The sequence below is a fragment of the Lampetra planeri genome, chromosome 33, assembly GCF_965212315.1.
Source record: "Lampetra planeri chromosome 33, kcLamPlan1.2.h2, whole genome shotgun sequence".
Taxonomy (NCBI): Eukaryota; Metazoa; Chordata; class Hyperoartia; order Petromyzontiformes; family Petromyzontidae; genus Lampetra; species Lampetra planeri.
Window position 1 is genome coordinate 4708821 of NC_136139.1, and position 12472 is coordinate 4721292.

General features: G+C 54.1%; 1 protein-coding gene across 2 annotated transcripts in view; it reads right to left on the reverse strand.

The window, feature by feature from the left end:
* Nucleotides 1-12472, reverse strand: part of CCDC88A (coiled-coil and HOOK domain protein 88A) — a 74294-nt gene that overhangs the window by 18009 nt on the left and 43813 nt on the right. For both annotated transcript variants that reach the window (XM_078610035.1, XM_078610034.1), the window contains exons 9-21: nt 11654-11735; nt 10204-10362; nt 8612-8758; nt 8336-8480; nt 7631-7929; nt 7059-7196; nt 6150-6455; nt 5335-5655; nt 3772-4137; nt 3025-3152; nt 1734-1875; nt 955-1140; nt 342-503 (exon numbers count right to left, since the gene is read on the reverse strand). In XM_078610035.1, the coding sequence (XP_078466161.1) occupies nt 342-503; nt 955-1140; nt 1734-1875; nt 3025-3152; nt 3772-4137; nt 5335-5655; nt 6150-6455; nt 7059-7196; nt 7631-7929; nt 8336-8480; nt 8612-8758; nt 10204-10362; nt 11654-11735 (2581 nt within the window). The remainder of the gene's footprint in view (nt 1-341; nt 504-954; nt 1141-1733; nt 1876-3024; nt 3153-3771; nt 4138-5334; nt 5656-6149; nt 6456-7058; nt 7197-7630; nt 7930-8335; nt 8481-8611; nt 8759-10203; nt 10363-11653; nt 11736-12472) is intronic.

The following is a 12472-nucleotide window of genomic DNA, read 5'->3' on the forward strand; positions in this document are numbered from 1 at the left end:
AATAATTGGCAGCACGGAAGCTGATGCTGTTGGGGAACAATGCAGTGATTGGCGCATTGCGCTGTGAACCTGGCGACCTGGGTTCGGTTCGGTTCCAGGCCATGGCTATCATCAGTGATGAGTGATATCAGAGCAACATCTCAACAGGTCCTGGGCCTCCTCCATGTCTAAACACACATTGGCAATGGGGAAACAAAGGCGGGCGGGCTGGTCGCAACACCTCCTTGTGTGCCGCGACAGCCTTTATAGGTGCTCCCTAACAGCACTCTCCTGAACAGTAAACATAGCTCTCTGTGTGGATGTGGTTGTGCGATGGGCTGTGATTGGGGTGCGAGCATTGCCTGCAGCTTGGCGTTCTGCGTCTGCAGCGCGGTGTTGTGCTCCTGCAGCGACACGGCCTGCTTCTGCAGAGCCAGGATCTGCGTCTGCAGGTGGTTGTTCTGTGACTCCAGCTGCTTGTACTGCGCCTTCAGTGCCTGCTTTTCTGCCTGTAGCGTCGCATTCTGTGGGGGCAGGGGGGGAGGTGGGGCAGCAGTCTTAAAAAAGTTTGTGTCACAGGATTCATCGTTCATCGTGTAGCAAATTAACAAAAATCACGATTATTATAATAATTATTATTATAACTACAGTCAAAGTCACGTTAAAGATCTTGCAAGCTCAAGCGAGCTTTGGGCAGCACTTGAATCCGTTGGCTGCACCTGAGCCAGACGTCGAAATTCCACATTACTATGGAAAGTTCAGTCTCTCCAAAGGAGAGGGAGTAATCGCGGCATGCGACGATTCGCCCACCACGGCGACTCTCGACGCGCCGTTACGGATCGGGGGTCACGCTTCCATCCCAGAACACGTCATTCGTAGGCCTCACTGCCACCGTGCCACAGCACCCTTTAACGGAACATCTCGCTCCGCGCGACATCTTTAGCGGCGCGAGAGAGAGAGAGAGCACGGACGTACGTTCCTCTCGATCTCGATGAGCCGGTCCTTGACGCGCAGCAGCTCCCGTGTGGCTTCGCGCGACTCGCTCTGCGTCTGGCTCACGGCGAGCGCGTCGGCGCGCCGGCCCGGCAGGGGACTGACGCCGCCGCCGCTTTTCCGCTCCTCCTCCTCCCGCTGCTTCAGAGCCTCGTAGTTCTTCTTCACCTGGTTGGGAGCCACAACGCGGGCACGTCAACGCAACTCGCATCCGCTCCTCCTCTCCGTAAGCTCGCGCGTGCGCCTGCCTGCCGACGGTGTCTCTCACGCCCGGACGGTGGTGACGTCACCTAATCCCGAAGGCAAGCGGAGGGCCCCGCTGAACCGGCCTTCGCCGGCCGCCGGGTTCTGGGTCGGAGGAGTCACAAAGTCCACTCCCCCTACCTTTCGGGTTTTAATCTCAACTTCAAATACGTGAGTAACAATCCTCACTTGCCCTTAAATGACCGTTGTACAACCTGAAGAAAAGTGTCGCTGTGGGGAATATAATAAACAAGATAAATAAGAAAGCAATACACCTCCCTGCCATATCTGTACCTCCACATAAAACCAAAAACACAAAAAAAATGTTTTACATGACCCATCAGCTATAGAGCCTACTGGGGGTAGCGCATTCATTCAGCAGCAACGGTTCACCACAAGCAAATATCTCTGCAACTGGTTTTCGTTACTCGTAATAACTTTCTTTTTTATTCAAAATGACACAAAAAGTTAGGGGGGGGGGGGGCGGATCGAAGGACAAGGCGCCGTGCTCCACAAACCGTTTTGAGCTCCTGCCGCAGCTGCTGGTTGAGGTTGGAGGACTCCTCGAGGCGCGACTCCAGCGCCGAGATCTTCTCCTCCCGCAGCTCCAGCGTCTTCTTGAGCGTCGACTCGATCCTCGACTCCAGGATCTTGTACTTCCTGCTCAGCGGTCACCGCGACCGACGCGACCACGGGAGGGGACCGTTAAGAGCTCGCACCGCGACGGCGGCAAACAAACGCTCGGAGCTCTGCACGAACGCATTTGACTTTCCATCGGTGCGCCGACGTCTCCCGACAAACCCGTGCAAGCCAATCCTACTGCCCGAGTCTCCGATTGAGGTACGAACCATGCGTCGACCTGCTTTGAACTTCCGAGATGCAAAGAGATCGGGCGCAATCGGGCTGATTTGGTTGCAGGTGGCGGAAGTGGTGATGGTCGTGGTGGTGGCGGTGCCGTTGATAGTGGAGGTTCTGTTGCTGGTGGTGGTGTTGATACGATGGAGCTCAAGTCAAATTTATTTGTTGAACAAGGGTGATCACTCACTTTCTCAATGTGGGTGACGGAGTTCATGCTGTTCAAGGTGGTGTATGTAGGAGACAATGTTGGTTGTAGATGGTCCTAGGAGGGGAGGTTGTTAAAACTATTTTTATTTTACCAGCTAAGGCCCACTGAGCTAAAAAGCTTTTTCAGAAGCAACCTGGCAACAAATGATAGCTCAACAAAGTGGCTTATCGTGTGGAAATGTATAGCTGTCAAATACTGCGTGTTTCTAAATGCGTGTTTCTAAATGTGGAGGGAAAACCGGAGAAAAATCCACATGATCACGGCAAGAACATGCAAACTCCAAATATACAGCAGGCGTTAGGGTCAGGATCGAACCCACGACCTTCTGCATACCAGGCGAGGTAGTTAACATATCTCCACCACGGCGCCACCTCGATGCTTGTGGTGGTATAGGTGTTGTAGGTGGTGGTGCTGTTATTGTCAGTGCTGGCGTGAGCGGTGTTTGAGTAGGCGACCTGTGGCACCTGGGTCTGCCCCGTGACCTCCTGCCAGCGGGCGTTCGACACTTCACGTGGCCGCAAGGTGCACATAGCCTGGCACAAGCGTCGTGGTGACGTCACCGCCATTTAGTGGCGAATGTTGTTGAGTAGGCGCTGTAGTGGATGGTGCATGTAAGCTTGTGCTGGCGCATATGGTGGTGTGCGAGCGTACATAGGTGGGCAGCAGCGTTGGCGTAGGTGCGGCTGTTGATGGTGGAGGTACGCACAGGAGCCAATGGGGGAGCGGTGGCGCGTGTGCCTTACGTATCGTCGTTGCTGTGCGCGTCCTGTAGCAGCCGCTCCTTGTTGAGGCCTATCTTCTCCAGCTCGTTGCTCAGCTTGTCCAGCTCATTGCTCAGCTGCTGGCCCTGCAGCTTCTCGGTCACCAGGTCCTGCGCGCCGCACGCACCAACCCGGAACTCGTACAAGAACCCCAGGATGCTCGGTGTATTCCAAACATGGGCTGCAACCAATCGATTTATCAAAATCCTGGGTGTGAATCCCGTATTTAGCCACCACCGTGGTTATACCGGTGAATTGGGCCGATGGCCTCAGCCCATCCGATGAATGACTGCACGCAAAAAAAATCACTACGTGTCAAAAATCTGGCTCCGAGACGTATCGATATGATAAACCCTCCAGGTCTGGGAATATAAAAAAAAATTGGTTTGACTGCTATGTGAACATCCCTATCGTAGGCCAAAGAGGAAAAATGCATCATCCCCAAGTATAAAAAAAATATATAACACAACATAAGAGTTAGCATGATTATGGAGAATATCACAAATTAGATAAGCAAACTAAATATCAACGAGGCCAATTGAAGTAATCTCAGAAATAGTTCTGCGATATCGACTTCCAAGAGAGTTCGGTATGGATTTTTCATCTCATGCCACGACTCCCGATTGCCCGACTGGAGTCAAACATCAAAACAAGCTTTTTAACGCCCTCCCCGCAACTTAGATTCAAATGCGACGAAGCCAAAACACGCCGCCGGCGCGTCGGCCCGACCTCTCGGAGCGTCGCCAGCGTCTTCTTGCCGATGGTGACCTCCTTGAGGAGCTCCTTGCTGTCCCGCTCGGCGTCGCGCAGGCGGGCGCAGGACTCCGAGAGCCGCGCCACTTCGCGCGACAGCGAGCGCCCGTCGACCTCCAGCTCCGCGATGCGTGCCGCAGCCTCCTCCGCCACGGCCTCGCGCACCTCCGCCTGCTGGCGCAGCCGCCACACCTCCTTCTTCAGCTGCTTGCGCTCCTTCTCGATCTGTGCCACTTCGGCCTCCAGCGAGCGAGCCGCCTGCTCCGCCACCTCCAGCCGGCGCGCCGACATGCGCAGCTCCTCCACGCTGCGCTGCAGCGACTGGTTCTCCAGCTCCATCTCCTGTGCCGGCACAGCCACGGCAGCGTCACCTGACCCGTCGCGCAAGGGCTACATAGCTAATCTGGTTGAGTTAAGCATCGTTGTTTTTACTCTGCGGGCCTAGGCAGGACAGTGCAGATGCATGACGGGCCGGTGTGGCCAGGGCAGCTTTCCCACCAGGTACTCCGTGAAGTTCTAGATTTGAAGCTTTCGTGACTGTAAGGATTCATATTCATAGGTTTTTTCGGTAAAGTCACGTAGGTAAAACATTAAAATTAATGAAAGTAAAATAAAATAAAAATCACGACGTTTCGGAGGCAACACAAGTCTCCGTCATCAGGTGGGACCGTCACAGCCAGATTTGCTGCATCAAGTGAGGCAATGATTCAAGATGTAATCCCTTAAAAGCAAGTTGAGGGGGGAGGAGAGGGGGGCGGAGCTCATCGGAATGTGGTAGCCAATGAATGGAACGTATCGGGAGGGAGGGGGGCGGGGCTCAAAGACGGCACGACGTGTCACGTAGAACGCCTCGGGAGGGGGATGGGGGGCGGGGCCAAACGAATGCACGACGTGGTACACGTCGACGGCGTGGACGTGGTTGTGCGCAAGCAACTACTGCTGCACACGCCAACGCATTGGACAGAGAGGGGGGGAGGGGAGGCCAAACGATAGTGTGGTGCAAGTGTACGTGGACATGTGTGTGTACAAGCACCTGTTGATACACATGATAGAAAAGAACGAAAATGCCCATGTTTATACCAGTGCTGGCTACTCCGTGAAGGATAAGTCATATTTGCATGCCCAGCCACCTTTATCTCCGTTTACAGCACCCTATCTAGACTTGAAGTTTTCGTGACTGCAGGAGGTTATAACCTCTTACCACGGCAACTCGCTCTCCCACTTCAGCAAAAAATATTTCTTGCTGTGGTTTTCACATCTGATGATGATTGCTTGTGTTGCAATCAAAACGTCATAACTAAATTTATTTTATACCTACGTGACTTTACCGAAAGAACCAAAGAGTATGTTTACAGCACCCAGTTTCGACCTCACCATACTAGATAGGCTTCACGGGTTCATAAACAATGCAGCTCTCACCGATTCTCCCCAGTCACTCGCTTACCCCCCCTTCACCCCACCAACTATTCCAGTGATCCCCCTGGCGATAATGGCAAGCACTCTCCGATCCGTCTCCCGCGATCGCCCGCACGCACGCACTTGCAGCTCGCACTCCGTCTGCGCGGCCTTCTTGCTGGCGGCCTCCAGCGCCCGCTGGGTGCGCTGGCTCTCCGTCTCGAGGGCCTGCACGCTGGCCTCGAGCCGCTCGGCCTTGCGCCCGGCAGTGCGCAGGCCCTCGAGCGAGCGCCGCAGCGTCTCCTTCTCCTGCTCCAGGTCGCGGTTGTCACGCTCGGCCTGCACCAGCCGCGCCTCGGCCGACTTGAGCGACTCGACGGTGTGGCGCAGGGCGGCGTTCTCCTCGTCCAGCTGCGCGTTGTCCTTCTCCAGGCCCTCGAGCTGCGAGCGCACGCCCTGCAGCCCCTGCGTGGGAGCGCGTGCCAGCACGAGCGAGCGCACGTCGTTAGCGCTTTCCAACTGAGATAATCCTCTACCAGTGGCATCGATCGCCCCCCCCCCCCCCCGATATACCTCTCAGTCACCAGGGCCTGCGTGCTGGCCTACAATTACAACTGCTGTGTAGAGTACGCACGCGGCCAAGTTTGGAACACTTATCTAGGACAGGACGTCCAGCTCCCACCTCGCTGTAATTGATAGAACTGAACGTAAAGCAGTGGAACAGCACCCTGTGCCATCGAACAGCCTGCGAAAGGTGATATCACAGAACTACTTTCGAGATTCCTTCAAGTGCTTCCTACGCACACGAGGCTTTAGGGTTCGTAGGGTTCCGAGCAAGAGCTGCGAACCACGGCACCGACGCCCCACCCCGCAAGTGCTCGTGAGCGCGATATAATTGCAAGTATCAGCCGGCGTGTCGAGTACGCATGCCCATGCGCGCGACCGACGCTTGCCCCGACCTCCAGCGTCTTCCGGAGCTTGCGGCTGTCCTCCTCGAGGGCGGAGTGCGCCTGCTGGAGCGCGGCGAGCCTCTCCGCACTGCCGGCGCCGCGACGCTGCAGCTGGCTGTGCTCGCGCTGCAGCCGCCGCACCTCCCGCTCGGCGCCGTCCGCCCGCTCCGCCTGCTCGCGCCGCTCCGCCTCGAGCCGCGCCAGCCGTGCCCCCCCCGGCTCCGCCGGCGCTACTGCCACGGGGCTGCCAGCGTCGTCGGCGTCTTTCTCTACGAGCCGCATCAGCTTCTCTTTCTCTTGCTCCAGCGCCTTCATCTGCACGCGGTCACGGGCGCTGTTAATGGAGGTGCGGTCGGGCCGAGCAGCCTAGTGGTGGTGGAAATGGCGCCGATGGGATTTTCAGTTTCTACTCTTTTAATGTGTGTTGTATGTCTTTTTCTTTATCGTTTAAATGGCTATTTTGTCAATCCAATCCACTCTGCTGCCGACACAGAAGGATGGCCGAGAATGCCGGCTTTATGCAAGGCGGTCGCCTCTCCAAGCACTATCCGAGGCTCAACTCTGCTTAGCTCCGAGACTTGATGAGATCGGGCACGTTCTGCGGAATTCGGTCAGAGGATGTTACATGAAGGTCGGTGATTTATCCAGGAAAGTCTCACCGAGTATCGTAGTGTGTTTTCAGGAGAGTGCAGCGTGGGGATTGTTAGGCCAATTTTATTTTAAAGTTGTTTTTTTTCGTGCGTGAGATTAGAAACTTGAACAATCCACGAATAAAAACTTGAGACACCCCACGGGAAAAATGACACTCCAAAGCTCCGAAAAGATGGGTTAATGAAAACAATTCGGTGCACTGCAATCTCCAGGCCAACTCGCAGCTCGGCGCATTCTGGATTTGTGGTGCGCGTAGCCACCGCACACCTGCTTCCTGCAGTTGTCGTGCACGGTCCGCATGCTCCCCTCCAGGTGCTCCTTGTCGCGCAGGAGCTCGTTGCTCAGACTCTCCATGTCCTTGAGGCTTCTTCGCTCGCTCTGGAGTTCCGCCTGCAGCTGCTCCACCTGGCGCCGCACGCACACACGATGTTTAGGGCAAATTTTCTTTTTCCCATGAATACTTTTTGTGAAAACTGTGCCGCCGTCGCCAACAGTGGAGGGCGGGGGGGGGAACCCGGCTAAACGATACGTTTAGGCCGTTTTTTTAGAATTCGAGGTCATAATCATAACATAAAAACTCTTTTTGATTTTACCTGAAATTTCGTGTTCCGTTTTTGATCCGTTTTGATATCATAAGGTGGTGAATGTATTAATACAATGAATTAATCGATTGTATTAATTTGAGGTTTTATATCCAACGTCCTTTGGTCTCTCGTAGAGCCCGCCGCTGATTGGTAACACACACCCTCAACGGTGACGACAGCATCTCTCCGTCGCCTGACCCGCGTGTGTACATGCGTCTCCGCCCGTGCGTGCACGCATCTGTGCACCGCGCCCACCTTGTCGTTCAGCTGCCGATTGTTCACCTCCAGCTCGCGCAACCGCACCACCTCGACCGGCTTGGGCGGCAGCCGTGGGGGGATCCTGGCCGCGCCAGAAGCGGCGGTGTTCTTGCTGCTGCTGTTGCTGGCGGTTGCGGTGGTTGCGTTGGTTACTGTGGCTGCCGCCGCCGCTGCCGTCGCAGCTTCGCGCAGCTCCTGCACGGTCTGCATGAGGCTGCGGTTCTCCTTCTCCAAGCGCAGCACGCGGCTCGACGTCGCCTCGCTCACCTCCGTGCTCACCGACTGCCGCCGTCCGTCTGGGGGCGGCGGGGGGCACGAGATGGGGAGTGGGGGTGAGCGGTGCAAACGTACACACACACAGCCAAATACAATGATAAAGATCCCCCCGTATAGCCTTAACACACTGTTGTTGGGGCAAGTGCTGTGAGCGAGTAACACCTATTAACGGCTACACCACGCCAGGTTGCCTTTGTCTCCCAAGTGCTGATGTTTTACACACCACCGCAACCAGTTACTCATCTGACACCGAGTCGCCCTTGGGGCAGCCCAGGACCGGTTCCAGTTGTTCGCCACCGATGTTGACCGTGGCTGGGAATCAGACGTTGTGCTACGAACAGCGACGCAACGGCTGCCGTTTGAACCGCAGGACATACGGCGCGCTTCTCGTCCAGTCGCTCGCCGTCGCGCAATCGCGACACTCACTGTCGCCGAGGTCAGCCGTCTTGCTCAGCTGCTCGAGCTCCCAGCCGAGGTGCGCCGACTCGTTCATGCTCTGCTTCTGCGCCATCTCCAGCGTCAGGTTCTCCTCCACCAGCTCCTCCAGCCTCGTCCTGTCCGCGTCCCGTTCCTCACCCCACCGCGGCGACAACGGCGGCCCGCTCGTTATTTTACGCACATCCTTGCCGCCCCCCCCCCCAAAAAAAAAACATTCCCGCGAATCTTCGCGCGCACGTGGTCTGTCGCGTCGACAGCCCTTACCATCTCCAGGTCGTGAATCTTGGAGTGCAGCTGCAAGTTCTCCTTCTCCAGCTCGTGCAGCTTGTCGCAGCGCGAGTGCGCCACCTCCAGCTGGTCCTCGAGCATCGCCTTCGTCTCCAGCAGCACCCCGTTGTCTTCGCGCAGCTCCTGTTCGTGAGCGTGGTTGTGAGCGGCATGGGGGGGGAGTTTAGAGTTAGGGTTAGGTGCCACATTTCATATTCACCCCGCACCTCCGGATAGCACGGTCGGCCACATATGGTGCGAAAGAAGTTCAACGTGCATACATAAATATACACCACGTATACAAGTTGTCAACTTCCAAGACACCTGACCAGCATGCAGAGGTCGCAAACGGGTTTTGATTCCTCACCCGTACCCGGCTGCACCAGGGTCGCAAACGGGTACCCGTACCCGTACCCTACCCGAAATGAGTGACAAACGGTTACTCACCGGTGACTCACGGCCTACCCGTACCCGTACCTGGCCGCACCAGGGTCGAAAACGGGTACCCGTACCCGGCCGGGTACGGGTAGCCGGGTATCAGGCAGGGTACGGGTATCGGGTACCCGGTTGCGACCTCTGCCAGCATGGGACATTTCTGCTCTAGAGCTCCCTCTAGTGGAGGGACCTTCCACCAGCAGCGGTGGGAGCCAAGAATTTGCGGAGCAGCACCTCTTAACGTTCACCTCTATATACTTTCTGAATGTTGTTTAATTTATGTCCAAGAGCTGCTGCCAAATTGCTTTATTTGTTATTCCCAGCTGTGTTCCACGCTGCAATCCGATTGGCTGGCACCAAGTGGGGGGGGGGGGGGCTACAAAACTATTGGAGCAAATTACCTTTTGTGTGCTCTGCACTGCCTGTCGTGGGTGTCTTGTTTGTTCTGCTTAGTACTTTCCATTATCCATTAGCCTAAGGATAACACTTCCACAAATAGTAGATCATGGAATATGGGGGTGTGTAAAGAGGCCAACGTTGAACAAATAAATTCTATTTTACAAGCTTATAGGGCAGGAGTACGATAATTAATGTGAGGGTCTGTTTGGCCCGTGTGGTATTGGTTTTGAGCTTGGGCCTGGTTGGTTTATGACGCTATAGTTAAGGGCAGATCAAGCATCTGCTTAGCCTGTGTGATTAAGTTTTGGTTTAGAACTGCGGCCTGGTTGGCTAATGCGGTCGAGTTCGGGGTAGGGCAAGGATATGTTCATCTAGCGTGGTTATGGTAAGGGTCACAGATAGGGTTCGTGTCTGGTTGGCTAGTTGTCGTTACGGTTACGCGAAAAGCTAGGGTCTGGTTAGCCAGTGTGGTTATGTTTATGGATAGTATAGTGTCCGATTAGTTTGTGATTTTCTGCCTATGGGTAGGGCAAGGATCAGGTTCATCTCGGACAATTAGGGTTATGGGCAGGCCTAGGATTTGCTTGTCCAGTCTGTTAAAGGTGAGAGCCACGCGTTGGGCCTCGTGTCTGGCTGTCTGGTCGAGGTAACTGTCTGGCGCAAGCCCTCTCCACCCTCCGGACAATCCCCTCTTTCCGAGCGCGGGCCGCCCTCCCGCCGCTGGTTGCCGTTCCGCCACCGCCGGTAGGCCTCACCTCGGCGCGCGCGCGGTAGAAGTCGACGTCGTGGAGGCGCTCCTTGTAGCGCCCCACCTCGCTCTCGAGCCGCTCCACGCGGCCCGCACGCTCTCGCATGGCGTCCAGCTCGTCGCGGTACGTCCGCGCCGCCCGCGCCTCCGGCACCAGCAGCAGGTTCTGCGCGAGCACGAGCAGAGGCGGTTCGCGCGTCACCAACTGCGCGCGCGTGCCCTGTGATGAGGGTTGCCGCCTTGGCCTGGTATTCCCCGATATTTTTTTCTTCCCAGGATATTAAAAGTCCAGGTTTTCGTCACTTGCTCAATAATAATAACAACAACAATATTGCACTGCTCAAGACAACGCATTTATATGCTGGTATTTTAAGGTATCCCTCTTTGCTTGATATGACCCAGTTCATTGTTCCTCAGAGGTGGCAACCCCACCTGGAATGCCTTCGAATTAAATCAGCGATTCGGACACGGCCCCCCAAAGGATGCCACGGGATTCATTATAGGGTCCAAGCCCCACACCTTGGCAAGGTAAAATGTAACCATCAATGCTCATATCAATAAATAAACACACACACACACGGATCTGTCTCTTCCCATAAAAACACACATCAGTGCACCAGCCTTCTGGACCCACCATTTGTTTAATCGTAAACAAAAACAACCCGGAACCTGTCTTGACTTTAAGACTCTTATTCGCAAAAAGTCAGCATTGGTTTTGTTCTACGAGGAGAGACTGGTCACCTTTATTAGCATGTGGAATTGTCAACACCGGCTCAGGGCTGCCAACGGAGGTTAGCAACTCCCCCACACCCATTTGAGCAGGGGGACACAAAGCCTCTCGCTTGTGATCACTTCAGATGTTTGACCAGGCTTTCTGCCCCTGGAGGAAACCCACATGTACATGGGAATAACAGCCAAAAATCCATACCAACTAAACTAAACTTTGTATTTTACCAGGCAAAACACACTGATTTATATAACTCTTTTTCAGAAGCGACCTGGCCTTCACAAATTATAGCTCAACGAAGTGGCTTATCGCGTGGAATTTCTAGCAGCCAAAATACTCCCAAATGCGTGTCCATTCTAAATGTGGAGGGAAAAACCGGAGTATCCGGATAAAAATCCACGCGACCACGGGGAGAACATGCAAACTCCAAATATACAAGAGTCAGGGTCGGGATCGAACCCACAACCTCCTGTTTTCCAGGTGAGGTAGTTAACATCTCCCCATTGTGGCACCCTAAAGATATGTCAGCAACCTCCTTGCTTCACTACCATTTACTAATCCGATGGGACAGTGAGTCTGTATTAGGAATGGCGACCCAAGGTGAGTGCCTATTCTTCTAAAGCTACGTTAGCTAAATTACGCAGTCGGCTGTGGCTTTACCGGGGTGACCGACTGCCTGCGAACTCTCCGCTACTCAGCGTCAGATGAGGCTGCCCCGGAAGTCACTGACCTCCTGCCGTAACCTCTTCAGCTCCAGGTCCATTTGCTGAAGCTCGTGTCTGCAGTCGGTAAGCTGCTCTGTCCTTTCCTCCCTGAAAGCAACGACAGCGACGTGTTAAAATTCGCAAGGTAATAAAAACGTAACTTTAAAAAAGACGTGCAGATCGTTACAAACAACTGAAAAAAAACTGAATTGCAAAATCTGTAATTGCGGGCGAAAATGAGAACACTTAACCCATCAATGACGGCAAATCCGTCCGGATTAAATAAGCGACATTTATTTTGGCACGCAATCTCACCTCGACCCAAGCATCGCGAGACACTCGTGCCTCTAGATGCTAAATATACCCTCATTACAAAGCGTATGCAGCCTGAGCTTTCATAATAGGGCTTAGTAACTGAGGGTAATAATTTCCCAAACTTTGATCTAAGAGTTAAAAGCAACCGTTGGCTCCTTTACTCATCTTGCAATCTTCTCCGATCACAAAAATAGATTATGTGCATTCAACAATCTGCTATTAGCTCTTTCATTGTGTATGTCCATGTGTAGAAAAACACCAGAGTGCTTGGAGAAACCCCGCACAGACAAGGAGAATACTCAAAACTGCCACTCGGAAATCCTTTGAGCGGCGTTGTGGATAGCCACTCAGCTAATTAATTTAGACACCAATTGTAATGCCTGGTGTAACTGTCATCATTTCAAATGAAGGTTGCACGATGCACAAATACTGCACTGGGTGTGCGTGATTAATTGGACAGGATGGGTAGCTTCAAGTTTATTTTGTTTAACCAGGTGAGAAGTCAGCATTGTTGGCTACGTACGGTGTGA